The sequence below is a fragment of the Passer domesticus genome, chromosome 6, assembly GCF_036417665.1.
Source record: "Passer domesticus isolate bPasDom1 chromosome 6, bPasDom1.hap1, whole genome shotgun sequence".
In the NCBI taxonomy this organism is placed as follows: Eukaryota; Metazoa; Chordata; class Aves; order Passeriformes; family Passeridae; genus Passer; species Passer domesticus.
The window spans coordinates 33,880,909-33,904,145 of NC_087479.1; the positions used below are offsets into that span (position 1 = coordinate 33,880,909).

The 23,237-nt window shown below is 43.8% G+C and overlaps 1 protein-coding gene across 12 annotated transcripts; it reads left to right on the forward strand.

Moving 5' to 3' along the window:
- The first annotated feature begins 1,275 nt into the window (after positions 1 to 1,275).
- EXD2 (exonuclease 3'-5' domain containing 2) lies at positions 1,276 to 17,709 on the forward strand. 12 transcript variants are annotated; one of them, XM_064424324.1, is made up of 10 exons: positions 4,898 to 5,008; positions 6,261 to 6,300; positions 6,525 to 6,666; positions 7,563 to 7,819; positions 8,851 to 8,977; positions 9,733 to 10,058; positions 12,450 to 12,556; positions 12,775 to 12,910; positions 13,645 to 14,001; positions 14,748 to 17,709. In XM_064424324.1, exons 2-10 carry the CDS (start codon positions 6,296 to 6,298, stop codon positions 14,962 to 14,964), a joined length of 1,674 nt encoding a protein of 557 aa, XP_064280394.1. In that variant the 5' UTR covers positions 4,898 to 5,008; positions 6,261 to 6,295; the 3' UTR covers positions 14,965 to 17,709. The 12 variants fall into 12 exon arrangements, with proteins under 12 accessions (XP_064280386.1, XP_064280384.1, XP_064280392.1 ...); XM_064424323.1 differs by lacking the exon at positions 4,898 to 5,008 and adding an exon at positions 5,479 to 5,545; XM_064424325.1 differs by lacking the exon at positions 4,898 to 5,008 and adding an exon at positions 5,554 to 5,666.
- The last annotated feature ends 5,528 nt before the right edge of the window (positions 17,710 to 23,237 follow it).

Sequence of the window (23,237 nt, forward strand, 5' to 3'; positions counted from 1 at the left end):
ACTAAATTGATCTGGATGAGATGTGGCCATGGTGTCACATTACTCTCATATTAGCTTCTGTCCATGCTACAGATTTCTTGTTCTGCCTCTGGAAGGACTGACAATAACTGATTGGGGTTTACTGTCTATGGTTTACTGTCTATAACAAAGTTATCCCTTCAACATTTTTCTGAACAAATTTGAATTGGGAGAATCAGTTAAATTGCATTAATTGTTTCCATTTGATGGCTGTGGTCATTAATTTGATCATTAATAGGAGGGCTACAGTCAGCTTTGCTCTGTTGTCAGACTGTGGCGTTTCCATTGGTCAATGGCTGTTGTGTTAGGAGCTGTGTTGGTTAATACTGAAGGAAGAGGTATTAGGGCAGTCTGTATATCAGCAAGAGAACAAGGGTCTTAGCTGCAAGGATGTTCTGGAGGGCTGTTTTGGAGTTGTCACATGGAAGTATATACCCTGGGTGCTAGGATCTACAAAGACATTTCAGTCAGACCTGACAGCTGACAAACAAGTTTGAGTAGCAGATAAACTGGTGATGCTATCCAAGGATACTCACAAAGAAGATAATAAGAGGGCTTTCAGGGAAACGTTCTAGCTCTGCTGAGCTCTAATTTCCTGCTAGTCATTCACAGAAGAGAGAAGACTATGTTTTGAGTTTGGACAGGGGGAAGTATCTCATCTGAAAAATAAATTAATATCTCTCTACAGATGATTTATGGATCTGCTCCTTTCCCGAGTGCTAATTCAGAGATAATGTAGGAGGGTAACAGAAGACCAAGAATACAGTTCTCTGAGAGTCTGTCAAACACTAGGAAGTCTTAAATAGGTAAAAAGTATTTAAGTGAAGCATGATTGATTGTGTCAGGCAAGAAAGGATGACATTTAAATACTCTTTTTGGGGTACTGTTGAACCTTTGGTTAATCCAGAGTGGAAACTGAGAAGTTTGGACACTGATAGCTGGATGTCTGTGGAGTGAGTCAGAGAGAGTGAATGCATAATTAGGAAAGTGGAGTTAAGTCAAGGCTTTTTATTAATTTATTTATACCAATATTTTTTATTTTTGAGGGGCAATAGAAAGAAAGAGTAAACCAAGAAGACTACACAATATTTTAGCCATATAATTTTTTAAAAAATAATTTTGCTTGTGTAATTTATTCCCTCTAGTGAAAATTTAGTGGCTGCTGGGCTTTTCTCCTTTTGCTTACTTCAATGGACCAGAAAGGCAGGAAAACCAAGGATTTTTTTCACAAATGTCTCCCCTTGGGCTTACTGTTCTGCTATGTAGGTTTAACATACAGGTAAGCCAATCTAATGATTTGTGGCCACTGAAAGGTGGCTTTATTTTTTTGTGGCTCTGTGTTCTGTCCCTTTCCTTGTGCTGATGCTGCTACTTACTGGACCTGCTTGTCTGCCATGTGTTTATTTGGCTCATGGAAATGTCCCAAGGAATGCCAAAATCAGCACAAGCTAGTCTGGAGTGCCCAGCTGGGAGATGACTTTGGAGATGGGGGATGTCATATTCTTAGCAGCCATAAACGGTGAGGCTGACTCAGAATGCCTTCTGGACTGAACTACTGGGGTAAGCTAAGCAGCTCTTCAAGAAACGGAATTGTGAAATTCATCTCTCTGTATAAGCAATGAAAAGAGTTGGCAATTAAGGCAGAAATACATTGATGATGATTGATGTTAATACAACTCGTCCTCATGGGATTATCTGGCATTTTACACTTCTGAGTTTTTTTCAGATTCTTTGCAAAACCTGCAAACTCTGTCAGATCCCTTCAGTGAGCTACCATGACTCATCTTTTGGCTTAAGATGTAGTTTCACTGAGATCTGGCTGTATGATGAGTTAGTACCAGGAGTTAAACCAGAAGAAAACCCAGTTTTTTGCTGTGCTAGCTTTCTGCTCACTTAATTCCTTGAATCAAGAAGGCACCAGTATTTGCAGAATTGAGGCTGACGAAGAATGCAGACAGGGAGAAGAAGGAAGCAGAATTGCCTTTTCAACAAAAGCTAAACCTTCCATCCACCTGGTTGGAGTGTGAGACTCCATCTTTAGGATGGGGCCTCACAGTTGATTGAAACTGCTCTCATTCTGACTTCTTGAGGAAAGAAACCCTCCTGCCTTCCTGGTATGAACCCTGTTAAAACAAACCCTGCTCAAAAGGGCTTGTTTGCATATGTAGTCATGGTGTTATCAGCATCGACAGAAGGAAGATAAATCACATTAGGAGTTGAAATGTGAGTTTGGCTTTTTTCTATAGCTTGGGATGGAGCCCCAAAGAGAGTGTTATTAATGAGCTAGTGGGGACTACACGCAGCTCTCTGCTCATTGTCTGCTACCAGCAATTTAAGTCTTCACTGGAGCCTCTCTCCTTTGATATTCCACAATCATTGATTTTCCTTTGAACACTGACTCATTTACCATAGTCTTCTCCCTCCTAAAGGATGAGCTAATGTCATTATAAAAATAATTCTTTTTTCTGTGATCAGCAGAACAAGTGAAGCCTGGTTTCCTATGGATTTCTCCTGATGTGGTACTGCTGTGTGGGTTCTCATATGTATACTAAGCAGCATCAGCACATGCTTACCATTTTGTCAGTGACAGCTTTATCAGGACCTGTTTCATCCATTTGGCTTTGCATTTCACTTGTTACCTTTGTACAAATTTAGGTGGAATTTAGCAATGGTTTAAACATGCTTTTTTTTGGCAAAGAAAGCAGGGGAAGTAATGGGACCTAGAGGCAGAAACAATAACATCGTGTAATTTCATAAGCCTTCTTTTCTTAGGAAATCAGGCTAAAAATTAGTCTTTTAACAGAGACCTCTGCAGAGATCTCATGTCAGGCTACAGACACAGAAAAGTTTACCATGTAAAGGCTTCCAGTTACCTGCTGTAACAGATTTCTTACAAGTAAGACTAAGCCAGCAGTTGCTGCTTATTCACTTGGTTATCTTACCTTCAGCAATGTCCCTATCAGGTTTTGGGAACTTGTGGTTTGTTTGGTTTTGGTTTGGCTTGTTTGTTTTGTTTTTTGAGGGTTTTTGTTTGTTTGTTGGGTTTTGTTTTGTTTTGTTTTTTTGCCAGAGTGCATTAATGAGTAAGTTGCTTTCATTTATTTTTAATTTAATCCTTATACTTGAATAAATGGCTATGTAGGTATAAGACAAGCTGTTAGAGACTTGTGGCTTACAAGACTCTGTAATTTCAGTGATGCCATGAAAAATAAAGGTTTTAAATGCAAGCAGGGATACAATCCTCTTACTTGGAGAAAAGTTAGCATCTTCTCTGTGACATTTTCACTGTGTGATAAATATTGGGGTATTTTATTGTATTTTTCTTTATTGTATCTTCACACTTCTATTGATTTAGAAACTAAAATAAACCATTTATTTGCAGGTTTGTTCAGTATTTTGGGCTTATCTTGAGCTCTGACAGAGTTCTCTTAAGGATGCCTTGCCTACTACACAGTAGGGCAGCTGGATCCTGGAGCCCAGCTGCATCATCTTCTTGGTTCTTTTTCCAATCACTTGGGCCTTGAAGTGTCTGTTGTGTCCCCAGGTGTTACCTTTTGTCCTTGAACTAGTTTACATGATCAGTTCCATGATTTTCTGACCCTGTAATTACAGGTATGTGGGTGCTGGAGCAAGGGAGCAGGGAGTGAGCAGCCAGTCACAGCTACAACAGGAAACGTGGGACTATCCATCCAAGTGGCAACCCAGGTTTATTCTAGATTCCAATGACCATACAAAACAAAGCACTCTACCTTGAAGGATATGTGTAAAGGGAAGAGAGAGAGAGAGAAACGGGCAGAACATGTCCATCTGACTGTGGGAACTCAGAAACCCTCCAGGTTTCTCTCCTGAGCATGCACATGATGCACCTTTCCTCTGAGCACAAGTCATGTGAGAAACTTCAGAGCAGTGCTAGCTCCTGCTTGGTGACCTGCATTCAGCTGGGCAGCTGTGTCGGTGCATCGGAGCACAGGGGATGGATGGAGAAGCTGGGGCCGGGCTGTGACTGAAAGGGAGATGCAGACCTTCCCTCCAGAGGAGAACGAAGCAGAGACAAAGTGTGAGTTACTGCAGTGACATTGCAATGCTTCGTAACTCAGTGAATTAATACAAAAATGGATAAAAATCTCGCTGTACAGCAAGACTGAGAGGCTTTGCAGAAACACTTATGATACAGAAGCTGTAATGATAAGGTATAAAGCATTTGTACATTCAAAATACAGATGCAATCTCAGAGATACTGGGAATTGCAAAGGAATTTGAAGAAATTGGGTGCTCAGATCCTCTCATCTGCAATGGAATTTGGGCTGGAAACTTGTTTGCTTTTTAACAGTGATGGCCTCAAACCTTGATGACGCTCTGGATACAGCAGCTGCCTGCATACTCACTGTCCAGGTTTTGTGGTGTCACTCTTCTAACGTTCGTATTTCCCCCACACACGGGGGAAACAATCTCTTGTTATGATTAAGTGACATGTTCCTCTGTTAATTTCTTAAAACTCTCCACTTGATGAGTTCCCTCTTTGTTTTCTTCCAGTTTGCCACTCTGTAGGTGGCTGCGATTTGCCATTTATTTTCCCGGCTGCCTTTGTTCTGTGCTTCCCATTCTGCCTGGTCCCTCCTGCCCCAGGGGTTCCCCGGTGCTCCGCGTGTGGGTGACTTCACACCCGCTGCGGCTCGCTCCTCAAGCCCTCCCTAGTGGCAGACAACAAACCGCACTTTTCACTCCAAAAATCTCCTTTAAAAAGAGCTAGCTCTTCAGTACTCTTGACAGCATTTTGCCAGGCCGAAGGCACCTTGGCGCTTGCCCAGCGACACAGCCGCCCCGCCACTAGCTGCCGTACAACATGGCGGCGCCCACCGCCCACTCGCACCGCCGGCACAGAGGAAGCGTCCGCCACTCTAAGGCTCCCGGTGTGTGTGGCGACTGCCCCGCGGGGCGTTCCTGCAGCCGGACGCAGCCGTTCCGCGGGACGCAGGCAGCGGGCGGATCGGTGGGCGCCCGGCGGGGCCGCGGGCGGGCGGCGGGGCCGGGCGCGGGGGAGAGGCTGCTGCGCGCATCCCGGAGAGGCCGCGGCTGCAGGCGGGCCGGTGCGCGGGCCGGTGCGCCCGCGGCCTCCCGCATGCTCGCTCCCGGCGTTCGGGCCTCTTCCCGGGGTAGATAATCGCGACCGAGCCGAGAGCGGGCAGCGCGTTCCCCCTGCTGCCCAGCGGAGCCGCGGCCGCCCCCGCCTGCTCCCATCCCGGCGGGGCTGGCAGCGGCCCGGAGGAGCGCTCGGCTGGGATCCCGGGCCCGCCCCCGGGCCCTGGCGCGCCGCTGCCGCCGGGGCTGAGCCGGGCCGGCGCCTTACCGGGGCTTCTGCTGCCCCGGCGGGGGATCCACGCAAGGATCACGGGCAGCCCCGGCTCCCAGAGCGGTTCTGGCTGTTGCACCCAGGGAGAGGCCGTCGCTCGGGCGGGCTCGTTGCAGCCGGTGTTCGCGCTCAGTTTACGGGGGGCAGTGAAGGACCTGTTGCTTCGGGGGTGCTCAGGCAGGTGCCCCGGCTGTGCTCGGGGTGTTGGGAGCGGCTGTGCAGCATCCATGCTGGAGCAGCACCGACACTTCTCCTTGGTGGGAAGTGTGCGCAAGGGCAGCCCTTCAGAAACAACGCGGTGGGTTGGGATGGAGGAGCAGGATTGATTTCACTTTATTGAAGGGGTACTCAGCTTCTGTATGATGGAGGGACAGCTATGTTAAAAATAAGATGCTGCTGTTCTAGGGCTTTCCAGTGCCTGAAGGGCCATTTGACCCTAGTATGGATGTGAATGTAATGGACAAATAAATGCCTGTTGTTTACTAATGCGTGAACAGACATGCTTATTCTGCAGCAATTTCATTTTGGCCTTGTTTAGGTTGATCTAGTTACAAACTGAGCTAAAAGGTGTTGATCATAACTGTGACTAGTTTCTTTTTGGAATAGCAGAATTTGTGGAAGCACCGAGTTGCACCAGTTTAACTGAATGGATTCCCTTTAAGGTTTTTAGTGGCGTGATCAACAGCAGCATTCAGTCTCCTCTTCCTGCCCAATCCATCGCTGCAGCTGTCTGTCCCCAGGCCCCCAGTCTATCAAAGTGGGGACCTTTTTTCTGCCAGGATTACCACTTATGGCTAGAACCTTGTTATGATAGCATTGCATGTGTTTAATATCTCTAAACACATTTTATTAAGTTGTCTTTAATTTCTTCCTCTCTTATTTTTCTCGGCAGGCCATGATGAAATCCCACAATGCCGTTTTGAGAGGATGAGGTGAAGGGGGAGAAAGGGCAATAAAAAATGGCCAAGCAAACAGCCGTGACGATTACTTTGGCGACCCTGCTGGGTGTTGCATTGGGGGGGCTGGTTTTGTGGAAAGCGACCCAGCATCGGAAAGGAAAAACACGCTGTCGTAGTCAGCAAGAGGAAGCAGCAGTAAAGTCAGGAGATGAGAAACTCGTTAAGGCGGAGGATAAGAAGGTGCTTTCCTTCTTCAGATCTCCCACTTTCTTCTGGATAGAGAGGACCCTTGGTGCAGACATAGTGATAGTTTCAGAGCAGGAGGAGTGGGATCATGTTGAACCATTGCTGAAGAAGGAGCTGGAGAAGTGGCCGGTTCTTGGAATTGATTGTGAGTGGGTGAGTGATCAAGAAGCGCCTCTCCTTCCTTTACATTGCAAATTGCTTGGGGAAATCATTGAGGGTGGAGCAATTTGTTGCTTAAACAGATACCATTGTTGACTATTGAAACTGTGATTGTCTGTGAAGCAGATGCTAATTTTGATTCTTCTTACGTTTAAATATGCTGACTTTTTCATTCACTAGATGTATTTGTTTACTGAGTTGCTGTGATAAATCGACTACTATATATAGTAACAGTTGTATGGCTAAATATAGCACTATGTGTTTTGTGTAACATCTCTTTAAAGGTGATTTACTAGAAGTAGCTTGGGCTTACACTATTTTAAATCCAGCTACATATTTAAGAAACAATATCTTAAGAATGTTAACTCCAAAAAGGAGGGTAATGCTGATACATAGATAAAATTCACTGGGACGATGAGAAAACAAAGTTCCTCTTCTGCTTGTACATTTGCATGCGTGCTATCTCAAACAGGCTTAAAGTAATTAATAAAGCCTGGCTTTGCCAGTGTTTTGACTGGAAATTTATTCACCCCACAGTATAAGCCACAGCTAAACAATATATTTGCCACACACATTTATATAGTGGGTGGCTTTATGCTGATGTAGATTCAAAAATGTTTCTGATTTCTTCCACCAGCTCAGCTATGAAGGGGAAGGGTGAAAGGGGGAAAGATTGTAATGTGGGAATGGGGCAAGAAGTCGCTTGGGCACAGTAATACTGTGAAAAAGACCATGTAATTTGCCGTGAATTTTTAGAGATATATAACAATACTTGACTGTGTAAACTGATAAGTGTTTCCTGCTTTCAGTGGCCTTTTTTGCAATTTGCTTCAGTTCCGGGATTACTAATAATACATTAAGCTGGACTCTCATTTTTTATTTCATTACAGGTATCTGTGGAGGGAAAAGCAAATCCTGTATCCCTGTTACAGATGGCTTCTTCCAGTGGCCTGTGCATTCTTGTTCGGTTGCCCAGGCTTGTTGCCAGTGGCCAGACTCTTCCAAAGACCCTGGTGGACATCATGGTAGATAGTGCTGTGTTGAAAGTTGGTGTAGGATGCTGGGAAGATGCTTGCAAATTGCTTCATGATTATGGTCTTCCAGTGAAAGGGAGCATGGATCTCCGGTATTTAGCCATGAGACAGAGGTAGGTCCTTTTGAGGCACCATTTGAGTTGGAAATATATCTTTGGTGATTTGCATAAGCTGAATGATATCACGCTGGTATGTCTGGAATTCTTAGGGTGGCTTTAGAAAATGGGCATTGATAGTGCAGCCCAGGAGCATGTCATGCTTCTATTCTGTAATCTTAATGGAAATGAAATCTTAATGAGGATTTAGTTTGCTAATTGTGTCCGTTAGTCTTCTCTCACAGACTGATACCTTTGTGGACTTCTCTGTGTACCATGCTTCAGCTTTTAAGAAGTCCAGGCACAGTGATGTAATGCAGTAAGAATGAACACTGTGTCAGCAGATGTTTGAATACACTGCCAAGAAGTGTGAGTTAAGTGTGCACAGGACATGTAAGTGGAACTGTTGAATTTCAAGATTTCTTGAAAAATTACTAAATAAACCAGTTCCAATTTTCTCTTTTAATAGCAATTCTTCTATGGAAATGTTACACTTGTGATGCCATTTTCTTATCTTTCACTCTTCCTGAAACAAGATGTTTTACTTGCAAATATTCTTCAGGTACAATTATATGCGTGCCTGGGTGTGGTGTTAGGGATCTGGGCTGTGCGTTTGCTGACCTATTGGTGCCTTCTTAGCACTGAGGATGGACTTGTTGTTTCTAGTGGACAGGATTCTTCTGAGTCATTCCTGGTTCTTGGGCTTCTCAGGAATCCCTCGGACAAGTAGTCCATCAGTGTATGATGGACCTCTTTAGTTCAGAAGGGAGTAGTTCAGAGCCAAACACTTCAGTCTTAAATGTTACTAACTCCCAGCCTCACCTGCTTTGCATATTGCAGGCACGAGATAATTACTAAATCTAGAAGGGACATTTTAATACAGGGGAGGAGAAGGCCTGTAAAGCTGACAGGCAAACAGCTGTGTGCTGTTTGAGTCATGCATCATGTGCATTGTGTTCTCGCAGGTTCAGGCTGTATGAGGCCATCTGAATTTGCATGAGTGTATAGTTTCATTTTTAATATATTTGTTTCACTTTGTTGAATTGAAGGAAGGATCTACTTCACAACTGCCTTAGCCTTAAGTCTTTAGCTGAAAAAGTCCTGAACTTCCCGCTTGAGAAATCTCCTCATGTGCGTTGCAGCAACTGGGAAGCAGAAGAACTGACACAAGATCAGGTGCGTTTTCCACTTCAACTTACTGCTTTGGGAGGAAAAGTAACCTTCTTAGTTGCAAAAGAGGCTTTACAATAGGGAGATGTGAGCCTTTTCAAATTATACCTCAAAATCTTATGTGTGACAGGGCCTAAAGTTAATTTCAGACTCACTGCCTGCATTTCCTTCCTTTTCCATGAAGATAATTTTCTGCTATTCTCCTTGGATTCTTTACCCTTGTTTTGTTTTAGTCCTGAAAGATCTATGAGGCAAGATCCCTTGAAGAAGTGTTTCCAAAACCTCACTTTTTTATTATTTTCTTCAGTCTGTAGTAGTCAGTGCAATATTAGAGAGACACTGGAAATCTTGTTCACCTTCTTTAGAGTGCTGAGTTTTCCCTGCCTGCCCAGTTTCTTTAGTCACGTTGCACATGCTTGCAGAAGCCGTGACCAGCAGAGGGAGTGACAGGACAGAAAAACCCCATGCTGAATACTCTTAGCCAGTGGCCAAAAGGGAACTTTTTATGAGGGAGGGATTGGTGGGATATTAGGATGTCTGACCTAAATATATTTTCAGTCCCTTGCAGTTCCTGGGGGCATTACACCAAGGTAGTGGGATGTGGTGTTGTTATCAAAGTGTCACTCAACTGGCAAAACTTCATGTGGACTTCAAAAGGAAATGAATCCAGCTTCTGGTTTTACTGTACTGTGTGCTAAAGACTGATCATGTTGGGAGTATTTGCTGTTTGTCAGTATCTTAGTTTCTGTGCTTTTCTGCAGGTTCTCTATGCTGCTAGGGATGCCCAGGTCTCAGTGGCTCTGTTCTTCCATTTGCTGGGATTTACCAGCCTCCCTGCTACATCTGAAGGTGAAAACTCTGTCACTGCTTGGGAGAAAGCATGGGGTAAATGCCAGGGTTTGGTGGATATCCCATTTAGAGGAAGAAAGAGTGGCAGCACAGGAGAGGAGAAGAGTGGAGAGGGACGTTCCCCTCAGAAAACAAAGAATCGGAAATCTTGGGTGAATGGCCAGCCCTCTGGCAATCAGCAAATGAGAGATCCACGGAGGCAGAAGCGAAAGCCTCTGGGTGTGGGATATTCTGCAAGGTGAGTATGTGAGCACATCTTACTCTTTGCATTGCACGTGGAAAGCCCTGAGTGTTGCCTCATGCTCTAGTCATTAAACAGAGTAGCTCATATGAGCTCAGAAAGGGAACACAGGACCTGACAGTTGTGGGTCAGATCCTGTTTCTGTTTTCCTCATTTTCCTCTAGGCGGTATTGAAAGCTTAGATCTCTACTTAGATCATGAGCAGGTTGAGGTGTTGTCTTTAAATTTTACCCTTCCTTCCCCTGTGGAAGCATTAGCCAGAGTCCTAGCAGGAGGCAGTTGGCTTTCCAGATGTAATTCTTGGGTGTCCAGGGTGTCCTGAGCAGGGCTATGAGTTGGACTCAGTGATCCTGGGGGGTTCCTTCCAACTTGGCATGTTCTATGATTCTGTGGTTCTGCTGCTCAAACAGCTGTGCCCTGTCTGCTCCAAGGAAAAGGGGCAACTGCACAGAGCTTGTCCTTTCATCAGGATCTGCCTCATGGATTGTTGTTTTTCCTGTGCTGTCCCATGTCACCATGGCCCTAGAGATGGCAGGGCTGAAAGCTGAGGTTATCAGGGGTAAGACATGTTATGTTAGGTGCCAGAGGGCACAGGGAGGAACAGCCTGTGGTAGCAGCAAAGCAGTTGGCCAGGGGGTGAGAGGAAAGAATAGTGCTTCTTTAGCCTTGCAGAGGCAGCTATTGCTGGATTCAGGATTACCATCCTTGCAGGCGATTTTTTGGAGTGAATCCTAAATTCTTATGAGCTTTTGCTAGCAAGAGTTCAGTTGTTTTTAAATTGAAAACAAGTTTGAAAAGTTGCTTTAAGCTCAGTGTAGTGGAAGGTGTGGGGTATCTGTATGTTTGCTTTTGTTAGGATACAATCTAATAAAATTTGTCATTGGACATAACTAAAATTACATGTGAATATCATTGGGAAAGAAATAATTTTTTATATTTGTTTTCTTCTTTTTCAGTTTATTGGATTGGCAACAGAGAAATTTTAGTGTAGTCAATAGTATTGATTTCATTAGCAGTGATTAACAGTATAATGTTTTACAGAGCAAGTCCCTCATATTTCTTTTTAATTTTTTTTGGAGGCTGTGTAATACAAAACAGGAGGACTGCATCTCATGGGAGGATTAAAATTTAAACAAAATTACATTCCAAGATAAATTAAGATCTCCCCATATTTGTTTTTTTGTTTGGTTTGGTTTGTTTGTTTGTTTGTTTGGGTTTTTTTTGTTTTGTTTTTAACTGTGCTTGACTTCATGAGAGATCTGTAGACTCACTGCTTTTTACAGTATTTACTGCAGTGTGGCTCTGGTCTGTGATAACACTGGATGTGGTTTCAAAAGTCCTTTTTCACTTTTTCTTTCTGTTTAAGTCTGTTTAGTTTTAATGTTTATTCATTTAGAGTTGGGAAGTACTGAAATTATCATGGTGGCTGAGTTGAACTGTGGATGCTCAGTGGAAGGAGATATCCTATGAATCAAACTTTTTAGCTGGTAGAGCTCTGCTGGTAGAGCTCTCACTTTCTTCCCTGCAGTGAGATTGTACAAATTAGTACAATCTCACTGCAGAGAGGAAAGGAAACTTTTCTGCAGTGTATTGTGCCATGTCTGGCCAGTTCCTCCCACGTCCTCTCTGAGCCCAGCCTGCTCCACGCTTCAGTTTTGTTTGAAGGAGGTTGGCAGAGTGAGGAAATGTTTTCTGCAAAACAGAGCCCTTCCACACACTGCCACAAACTGCCAGAGACTGCTCACACAGGACTTCTTGTCACTGCCAAACATTGGGACCCATGTTTGAGGGTGTCAGCTCAGCTTTGTTGCTCTCCTGAACTCATCTGTTCCAGTTCCCAGTGCTGAACTCATGTGTTCAAATTCCCAGTGGAGGAGTGGTTTTGGACCATTTCTCTTGGGTGAATAAAGTAATTGCTATTCACATTAAATTTTAGAAAAGTTTTCATAAAAATCATTAAAATCCAGGCTTAGGCAGGTGATTCTTGAAACTACCTTGCTGTAAGTTGATGCTCTCTTTGAGCTTACTCTTAGCTCATCATCCTTTGTGACTTCAATTCTCTTTTGTTTTCTATTTCAATTTTTTTTAAAATGCTGTCTTCAGTGATGGCATCTCTTGAAAACTGGGATTCAAGAGTTACAATTCTGTTGACAGCAGGAGAGCAAAGATACCTTAGAGTCAGTTGGTGAGCCCTGGATAAATTTTCAGATATACTGTTACCCTAAGCAGCAGACTGTGGAGTCTCAGCAGCCTCAAGTTTGTGTTTGGGGGTACTCCTGTGATTCGGAGGAAGCTGCCTGAACTGCAGTGAGGCACTCAGGGCTATAGAAAGCTCTGGGGTTTTTTGCATGCTATTAGATCTGCTGTAATACTGGCCTTGTTTCATAGGAAATCTCCACTGTATGACAACTGCTTCCTGCATGCACCAGATGGACAGCCCCTGTGCACTTGTGATCGCAAGAAGGCTCAGTGGTATTTGGACAAGGGGATTGGAGGTAGGCATACCAGTTTTCCTGTTGGAATTTTAAATGCTCCTCTCTCTCTCTCTCCCCTCTTTCTCTTCTTCCTAATGGAGCATGATTTTTTTGGTATCCGTTCTTATTGGAGGTACTGTTGGGGATTCACTAGGATGACTCTTACATTGTAGCATTGTTATTTTAGCTCTCCAATACAATTTGTCTGGAATATTTTCTCTTTGCCTTTATCCTTTTAGAGCTAGTTAGCACAGACCCTTTTGTTGTGAAGCTGCGTTTTGAGCCTTCAGGACGTCCCGAGTCCCAAGTTGATTATTATCTGACAGTCAAAGAAAACCTCTGTGTTGTATGTGGCAAGCGAGAATCCTATATCCGGTGAGTTGTTTAGTGGGTAGGGGAAACATGCATCTTCTAAAACAGGGCTGAGGTCTGCATCAAGTTTAGCATCCAGAAGCTTGGTTGGTGACCTGAAACATTTTGCTTGTTCATGTCCTGGATGGGATACTGTTTGAGTGCTCTGCAGTTGTTTGGCTGTGTGAGACACTGATGAGACCAGCCTTTTCTCTTACAGAGGCAGGAGGTATTGATCCTAGGAGAGACCAAAGCATATGGAACATGTATGTGCTGCAGTTTGAGTGACAGGGGCAGCGGTGTGCTGACACACACTGGGTGGGTGGCATACCCTTCCAAAAAGAGCTGTACTATTCCTTCCACTACTTAATCCTTTATTTTTGAAAGGTTTAGGTGAACCTAATGCTCATGAGGTCATAAAGAACAAGATTTTTCTCTTTTTCTTTTTTTCTGCTACTGATTAGTTGAGAAGTATACTTCTCATAGCACATTACTTAATTATTTTTTTCTTTACAGTATGAATCTTTAATTGATAGTGGTGAATTTTTTGAAAGGAAAATAGAGAAATGCAGAAAATCTGACAAGAGAGCTACAAATGAAAAGAATAAAAATAATCACTTGCTGTACTACGCATCCTGGTAATCTTTGCTTACCTGGACTTTTAGTTTTAGCTGACCCTTTCTGGGGCAGGAAGAGGAGGAACTGGGGAGCAGCAGCTCCAGACAAATGCAATGAGCTGTCTGTTTTGTCTTCTCTAGGAAGAATGTTGTTCCTCATGAATACAGAAGACACTTCCCCATCCAGATGAAGGACCACAACTCACATGACGTGCTCCTACTCTGCACGTCCTGCCATGCCATCTCCAATTACTATGACAACCACCTGAAGCAGCAGCTGGCCCAGGAGTTTGGGGCTCCGATCGGCTCCGAGGAAGGTGTGCGTCTCCTGGAGGACCCTCTGCGCAGGCAAGTGCGCTCGGGGGCGCGCGCCCTGCTGAACGCAGACAGCCTGCCCGAGCCCCGCAGGGCAGAGCTGCTGCAAGGCATCAAGGACTTCTATAACACTGACACTGTCACTCCAGAGATGCTCCAGGCAGCAGCTGGTCTGGAAACCAGGTATAGCAAGCCCATCTAGGTTGGATGTAAGGTTTTTGGTTGTTTATATTGCATTTCTTACTGGTTTTGTTTTTGTTTATACCCATCTCCACTCAATTCACCACTGCTCTCTGAACTGCAGCTTTTGTTTCTTTTCCTCTTTCTCTTCCTCCTCACCAGTCTTCTGTTCTTGCTGTCCATCTTCCCCTCCAACATTTTTATACTTCTTCTGAAGGACAGGTCAGGAAAAGAGTGAAGGATAGTCATATTGGAAATCTTCTCTTCTTCACTTTCTCAAAGTCTCCCCAAATATCTTTTCTTAATAAGTATCTAGTCTCTGCTTGAAATGAGTATCTTCTCCTTGTTATGCTCGCTGTTGTTTGTAAAGTGCAGATGTTGTAACACAGAACCTATCCAGGCAGGGAATTTAGTGACAGGCTCAGCACTCTGAAGGGTCATATAATTCTTGCCTTGAGAAATTTGCAGTCTCTTGAGGAGCTTGTAATGGACCTTAAGAGCTTTGTTCAGTGTTGCTCTAAAGAAGAACACTTTCTCTGTTCAGAGAAACCAGCTTTACAGTGTGTGTTCCAGAAAACAGTCTGGCATTGAAGCAAAGCTTAAAACTCTCCCTCTTGATTACCTTACCCTTTGTCTGTAATTAAACTCTGCAGCTGAAAGTATCTTCAGTGTCTTGCTGTTCACTGGAGACAGATCTGGAGTCTGACAGCGGGCTTGTGTGAAAATAAATTGTGCTTGTGTCCTGGCAGGATCTGCAATGAGAGCTACGTGCCACATGGACTGAAGGTGGTGCAGTGTTGTGCTAAAGGAGGCCTGCACTCTCTCATGCAGCTGGAAAGACGCTGGAGGCAGCATTTCTTGGACAGCATGAAGCCCAAACACCTCCCAGAGCAATGGTCAGTGGACCATAACCATGTGAAGTTGATCCAGAAGTATGGGGAGGATCTTCAGATCAAGCTGTCATGAAACTGACTTCCTGGACTCTGGATAGTGTCTGATGGACATGTGTAACTGAAGATGGAAAGACTGTTTTTATTTCTATGTCTCCACTAACACCTGGGGCCTGGCTTTGCAAAAAGGCAGCAGTAGATCTGCCAGATTTGCCAGTTAAAGTTTAATTTGGCAATTTATAGAATTAAATCCATTGACTCGAACCTTCAGGTAGTTTGGAAGTTTAATCCTAGTCTGTCACTTACTAGTTCAGGGCAAGAGTGATTGATATTAAGGGAACTTGTCTTCTCAAAGTGACTATGAAGAATCTTTTTCTTGCTCCCAGGATGTCTGATGCCTCCAGACCATCTCTCATAATAAAGTGAGTTCAGAGAAAGGCAACAAAAGCACAATAGATAAAAGTTTCTAGATTTTTCTGGCATACACATTTGTGCCCTTGGCTTTACCTTGAGGCCAGCAGTAGCAGGGATGTCATTGTTCCCCTGTACTCAGCACTGGTGAGGCTGCACCTTGAATGCTGTGTCCAATTCTGGCCCCTCAGTTTGGGAAGGACCTGAGACACTTGAGCGTGTCCAGAGGAGGGAACAAGGCTGGTGAGGGGCTGGGAACACAAGCCCTGTGAGGAATGACTGAGGGAGCTGGGGGTGGTTAGCCTGGAAAAGAGGAGACTCAGAGGTGACCTTACAACTTCTCTGCAACTTCCTGAAAGGTGATTGTAGTCTGGTGGGGGTTGGTCTCTTTCTTCAGGCAGCAGCTGACAGAGCAAGAGGTCACAGTCCGAAGCTGTGCCAAGGGAAATGTAGGTTGGGTATTAGGAAAATGTTTTTTACAGAAAGGGTGATAAAATATTGGAATACTTTGCCTGGGGTGGTGGTAGAGTCACCATCCCTGGATATGTTTAAAAAAATTGAGGCGTTAGGGCTGGGTTGGACGTGATGAGCTTGAAGGTCTCTTCAACCTAGTGATTCGGTGAGGGTCTTCTTGATAAAAATCTTTCTTTGTTTTCAGTGCAATGGTATTCATAAGAGTTCTTTCTAGAGAAGACCCCTTGCCACAGAGAGAAATTCCTTGTATGGAAGAAGAAAAGAAGCTTTATTTTTTTGCAGATTCTGAGCTGTCCCAGCATTGCAGATAGGCCTCAGAAAGATTCCTGGTGGCAGGTGCCTGATGAGAAGTGACACTTGGCAGTATGGAAGTACCCATGCCAAGTCTTTGGTTAAACAGCTTCTGGTAACACAGCGTTTATAAGAAATGTTTTTCCTAATTCTGCTTGTTTGTCGCGAGTGCACTCACGCGTGCAGGGCTGTTACAGAGATGGAGTGAAATAACTCCTATGACTGGAGTGTTGGAATGGCAGGATGGAGGCCCTTTGGGAAGAACAGGCACTGGAGGCAAGGAGGAGGTGTCACCTTCTGTGTCAGTGATTGGTTGGAGTGCATGGAGCTCCATCTGCAGTGCATGGAGCTCAGCCTAGGGATGGAGGAGGAGTCCATCAAGAGCTTACAGGTCAGGATTGAAGGGAGGGCAGGGACAGGTGACAGAGGGGATCTGCTATAGGTAACCCAGCCAGGAAGACTGAGTGGATGAAGCCCTCTATAGATTTGAGCAACCTTGTGTTCACAAGGCTTAGTCTTCTTGGGGGACTTCAGCCAGCTCATATCTGTTGGAGAGGCAACACAGCAGGCCATAAGCAATTCAGAAGGTTCCTGGAATGCGTTGATTACTTTTCCAGAAAGCCAGCTGCATCATGGGATGCATCAAAAGAGGCATGACCAGCAGATCAAGGGAGGTGATTCATCCCCTCTATTCTGCTCTTGTGAGTCCACCTGGAGTACTGTGTCCAGCTCTGTGGCCCCCAGCATAATAGAGCAAGTCAATAGGAGGACTACAAAGATTATCACATGGCTGCAGCACCTCTCCTATGACTTTTTACAAGAGCATGTAGTGATAGAACAAAGGTTAATGGCTTTAAACTGGAAGAGGCTAGGTTTAAATTAGGTATTGGGAAGAAATTCTTTACTGTGAGGGTGTGAGGCACTGTAACAGCTTGCCAGAGAAGCTGTGGATGCCTCATCCCTGCAAGTGTTCAAAGCCAGGCTGGATGGAGCTATGAACAACCTGGTCTGGTGGAAGGTGTCCCATTCCAGGACAGGGATGTTGGAACTGGATGTTCTTTAGAGGCCCTTCCAACCCAAACTATTCGGTGACTCTTTGAATAGCACTTGGTGAGTACCTTTTCATATCAGACTGAAATAAGGACAGGTGTCTTAAAAGGGATGAGAGGAAACAAATTAAAGACCAGAAGCTTTTAAGAGATCTGACCACACATGGCAAAAAATGGAAAATCTGACATTCTGTACCTGGATTTGACATGTGTGGTGGTGAGCAGGTTATACTCTCTTCATGCCTGTTTCTCTGTCTCTAAAATGGGACTAATAATGCTTAACTATCTCACAAGGATGTTGTGAGGCTTAATTAATTCATGTTTTTGTAAAATGCTTTGAAAATATAAGCTAGTGTGTGCTAATTATTGTTGTTTTTTAAGATGTGCTGCTGTCTAACTTACTTAAATATTCACGTTTTTTGTCCTGTGCTAGACCTTAGTTAAAGATAACTTTTTAAAAATACACACTCCTTTCTGTACAATCCCTTTTGATGATTTTGATTGCATGATATGAGTGTGCTTCTACTGAATGATGAATCTATGCTCAACTTTTATATGCCTCTGTAAAGAAGTTTCAGTAAAACCCTTATCTTCACTGCTGTGTATAGCGCAGTTGACCCACATTTTTTTATAACATTTGGGCAGAATCCCGGACCTGCTGTGATTGTGGCTGAAACTGGCCCTTATCAGATAATTTAAGAAATTTCACAGGCCAGGGGTAAAAACCCTGTTTGTAGCAGAGACTGTTTGAGATAAGTAGGAGCCATGGAGAGAAATGGTACATTAATGCCATCCCAGAGGAGCTGCAATAACAGCATGAGGAATCAAAGATTCATGATAAATACTATTTATCACAGAGCTGCAAATGAGATAATTTTCATTATAAGGGCAATCTTTTCCCCTGTACCACTGGCAAGTCTTAAAGAAAAAATCATCTAGCCAAATGTGGTATGTCTCTGTGCTCATTCACACAGCTGATTATAATCCCAGCATGACCTTCCTGCCTACAGCAGCAGTTTGGATATAACTTTTTCTCTCCAAAGCATTTAGAGCATGTGTTCAGATAGTGCTATATCCTGTCTCCATCTGATCGGGGTGTTGAGAGCTCTCTGCGTGACTCAGAAACTCCTTTTCTGTCATCAGGAGTACAAGGTGTCCATTTCACCTCTTTGTTCTGCTTTGTTTTTTCTGCCTTTGTTCTGATACAGGAACTCCTGATCAAACTCTTTAATGGAACTGACTGGCTGACCACAGGGTCAGGTCTTTTCTGTTTGTGAGACAAGAAAGTAATGTGGAGATAAGAACTGGACTGCACATCCTCTATTTTTGTGGAGCCAGTAGTGTCATTGAAGAGGATTTTTTCCGAATCACTTGTTCAGAAATAGAAACTAGCAAGGAGAACTTCCTTCACAAATATTTTCTAAACTAAGATTCTTTGTTGTTTGTAAGATACCCTTAACCTGCATAATTTTAATTCAATCTGAAAGAAGAGGGGAAGCAATATATTTATTATGCAGAAATAGATTGGCTTTATTTTATTATGATTTTAAATTTTCTACTAGTCTATAGATAAAACTTCTTTGTATGTCTCTGTTGCTAATTGTTACATTCCATAAAAATTCACTCTTTTACCAGACTTACCACTTTTGAAGTTCTCTTGTTCCTTTCTTGCATGCTTGCGTTTTCTCTTCTTTCCTTGTGTCTTACCCAGTCCTTACAGGTCCATTGTTCCTTACAGTAACACCTGGACCTCACCCTCCGAGTTTCCCTTTCCAGTTGCCTTCCCTGATTTGTGTGTCAGAGATCAGCTGTGGAAGAGCCCATGCTGGCACCAATCCTGTACTTCTAAGCAATGGGATAGTGAGCTTGCTCAGGTATGTTTGAACAGTGGATTCAGGTGCTGTCCTTGGCCTGGTCATTTTTGGTCATGGCTACAGGTCTACATTTGTTCAAATGAAACCTTAGATTTTTCTCAGCCTGAGTATTCATCTAGGTTGCCCAAGTATTTTATCTTAACTGGGACAGTCCTGCACTTAACCACACACATCCATTTTATCTGTGCAGGGGGAGAATTGACAATGCTTTCTGTATGGACTGGCTTTCACAACATGGGTTTTTTCTTTCTGTTGCTTGTCACTTCACATTTTTAAGTTTGTCCAAAGTATGCTGCCAGAGATGGGGGAGAGAAAATTTCCCTTTTGCCTGGTGCTTGGTGCCACCTGCCTCAAACTGGTTCTTGCAGGTCAGTGGGGAGCACACCAGATCTGCTGAGATCCCCAAACCTGTCTTGGCTTATGGATTCCCTGCAGAACTTGCTTCCATCCTTTTTGTTTCATATGTTCTGCCCATGTGAAACAGATGTTCTTCTGTAAGAATACGACTGGCTACAAATTTCCAGAGGCATGCCTCAGGAGTGGGAGAAGCAATGGCTTTGAAGCCCTTCCTCCGTGGGCTACAAACTGATTTCTGTCTTTCTGAACTCTACAGTTTGTGTTTTTTCTTATTTTTTTCAGTCACTTAGACATTATTGCAAGGTGCAGGATTTACCAGCTGGGCAGCATTGTCTGTTGGAGGTGCAGTAGGTGCTGCATTTTTGAGCATGGTCATACATGACATGTTAATTATGCTGCTGACAGTCTTGGCATTTGGAGTGCCTTGGTTTTCCTCCTTTGACAGTCGCTAAAGGTCCCAGCTGTCACATCTGTGACTGACAGGACAGAAGACAACATATCCCTGTGGGCTTGAATTCTCTGTTTGGAATTCAGTAATGGCAGGCATGGGAAGCTCTCTTCCTGTTGCATTTCTATTGCTCTGGCTCCTTAGGGAGTGTTTAAACTCTGCACTGTCTGTAACATGGTTTTGGTGGGAGTTTTTCCATGAAGGCAATATGGTTGCCTTGAGAAGCACCTCACTGCCTTGGCCCCGTGCCTGAATGTCTTGGAGGAACTAGATCTTTTCATGTGCAAAGGGAGCCTCTGTAACAAGGAGTCACCTGCCTGTCTGCAGTGTTCTGTATGGATTTAGAGGCACCTCTAGTGTGAACCAGAAAGTCAATTCTCATCACCTCTCCTTGATCTCCTTCTTTTGGGCCCCCACAGTTGTCCAGACCTGTAAGACAGGCTGCCATCCCCTTTGATGTTTTTTGGGTGTAGGGGCCATTACAAAGAACTTTCTTCTACTTAGTGCCATACTGTTGGTATAACGACTTTTCCTCACCCTGAGGGGTACATTGTTCTGGAGAAAGGCAGAGGCAGTTTGAGCTAAATGCAAAGAAGACAGATCCAGCTTTCCTTGGGACTTATTAAAGGAGCCACAGTGAGCCCTCTTGTATTAGCCCTGCATCAAGGGGGTTTTGTTTAAGGCTTTTACAGGTAAAGAGGGTAATGCAAGTGACACAACATGGTTAAGCTTAGTAGAGGGGAAAAAAGAAAACCCAAAAGCCAACTAAACATACATGGAACATAATTTCTCTTAATCAAAACATATTCCTCTATCACTGTGAATTCTACCATGAAGAGCAGGCAGCTCTGGCAAGGATTTTCTGTGCCAAGGTTACTGCTGCATCCTCTCTTGCCGCTTAACTGTAATGGAACTTGTTTCTGTCTTGAATTAGCCAGTGTGATGATACCTGGGGTCTCAGTGGTGTTGGTCGCCAGGAAACAAAGCAAAACAATCTTTCTCTTATTACTTTCCTTTGCAAGCTATTGGATATGTTCAGCTTTGAGACAGGAGGGAGTAAGTAGAACAGAAAAAAAATAGGATGGAGGCTTTTACTGTAAAATAGAGATGTCGTCTTCAGATAACAAGAAGCCATTTCCTTGTACAGGAAAAATTTTGGCTTCATCTATAGATGATAGGAAATATGGCTTCTATCTTTCTTTTCTTAAAAAAGTGAAAGATTGTGCAAAAAACAAGGAAAAAAGGAGAAGGCATTTATATATCTTGGTACAAATGTGACAAGCCTGTGAAAAAGGGTACTAGGCAGCTGTCAGAAATGCAGGCTTAAAGGAAAAACTGCCTGTCCAAACTCCCTTCACAAAAAATCCTGCTGCTCTAAGAAGCTGCTTCACATTGTATCATGCTCTGTGGGGATCTGAAATGTATCTGTTTCACAGTGATTAACAGCAAGTCCTTTGCAATTGATTGTTCTTTGAAAAATGTCAGACAGTACTTTGCATTAGCTGAGATCTGCCAGTTGCTTTTCCTTTTTCCTCTGTGCCCTGACTCTGTCCAGGACTTCTAGCCGTAAATAAAAGCAGAGAGACTGTCTGGCTGCTGGGGCGTGTGAAAATATGAGTGGGACTCCCTTTCAGTGAACTATGAATAAAAAAATCATTATCCCTACTTATCTAGCAAGGGCTGTGGAGAGTTCAAATATGAGCTGTAAGCATGTGTATGTAGTTTTATGTCATATTTTTGCTATTTAGATAATGTTTTCCATATGTTTTAAAGGCTTTATGCTATCTCCTGTCCCCCTCTGGTTCTCCTGTGATATATGAGTAGTAAGACTAGATGTTGTTCAGCTCCATGTCTCAAAGCACTGTGCTGATGTTTTAAAGACCAGTTCCATTTTACAGATATTTTCTCCACACTAGAAGTAGAGCTGGTCCAAGCAGTAAAACTGGAACTTAAGAAATCCTTACAGAGCTCTGGAAAACATCAGACTAGACTGCCTGTCTCTTGACAAAGTGTTTATGGGGGAGAAAACTGCCTTCAAGTGCATCTTCTGTGCACCATAGGTGATGGTGAATGTTAGATCCTCAAGAATATCCAAGTACCCCTTTTTTCCAGCCTTGCAGATGGGCATTGGGACTCTTAATGTCATGGGGCTCTGGCCACATTGGCTCCATGCCCCAGTTATGCTTTGCTGCTTTCAAGGTTTCCAGTGTATAGTGAAATATTGGACTGTGTAAGGCCTGCTCCAATTTTGGAAAAAGAAGGCAGGAGGTGAGGTAAATACAGCTAGATAAACATAAGAGCTAAAAAAGGCGAGTTATCTGTGTTTCACTCAATTGGAGTAATCACCGATTAAAACCAGAAAGACTTCCTGCTAGCCACCAACCTTTTGCTGGATGTGTTTCACTGCCAGCTGTGCCCAGTCAGTGAGTTCACAGCAAAAGCTTATCCTCATGGTGGGCTGTAGTAGGGGACAAGGAAGAGAAATGGCCATGGCTAGTGGGTTGGCACTCAGCTACTAACCTTGATTGTCTCTCAGCCTGCCTTGCCCTAACCTGTAAGGGAAAGGGGCAGAGGGAAGCCTGAATGGGTTCTTGCCCTCATCACTGCCTCTTTTGCTGAAAACTCATCACTCTGGAAGGTGAGTCCTGTGCTCTGCAGGGAACATCAGTGGGGAAATGTGGCTTATGAGCAAAGTCTAGAAGAACTGAGTTTGTCTTTTTTAGGGGAAACAATAGAGGGACAAAGAGGTAAATCAGAAACATGTTGTGCTGAAGAGGAGGGGGATTTTTGTGGTGTGCCTTCTAGTCTAGCTAGGAAAGGAGGTTAGGGACTTAAATGCCAGCAAAGGAGATTTGTGCTAGTCATGAAGAAAAGCTTCCTTACTGTATGCACTGCTTCACAACACAGGTCACATTGCTTTCTTAGCAGCACACTGACTGGCTCCCCAGCTGCAAACCATCTGTGCTGCCCACTGACAGACCCAGAGGTGATAAAAACGAAAATATTTTTGCTAACTCTGTGTATGGATGTCCTGCTCCTCTACGTGCTATGTGCCTTTCAGTCATCCGCTGCCAAGACAGGCACGCAGAGCTTCTCTCTGAACTACTTTAATTAATATGTGCCTGCTCTGTATTTTTATAGCTCTTAAAAAGTAGCTGTGAATGGTGTCTTGTATCAGAGGGAGGTTTTATATCACTGCTGTGAAGCTTGCCATGGCTACTGCTGTGGAGGTGACCTTGGCACGTGTTCCCTCCCCTTCACTCCTCACACTATGTGTTAACATCACACTTGGCACTTCCAGTCAAACGCTTCAAAACAAGACACAGAAGCCAAATGAGGATTTATTTTTTTAAATGAAACTTAATAGCTTTCAAAAAATCCCTACTTCCTTGAGAAAAATTACAAAAACAGACCTCCAGACCTAAATGAACTTCCCCTTCCCAAG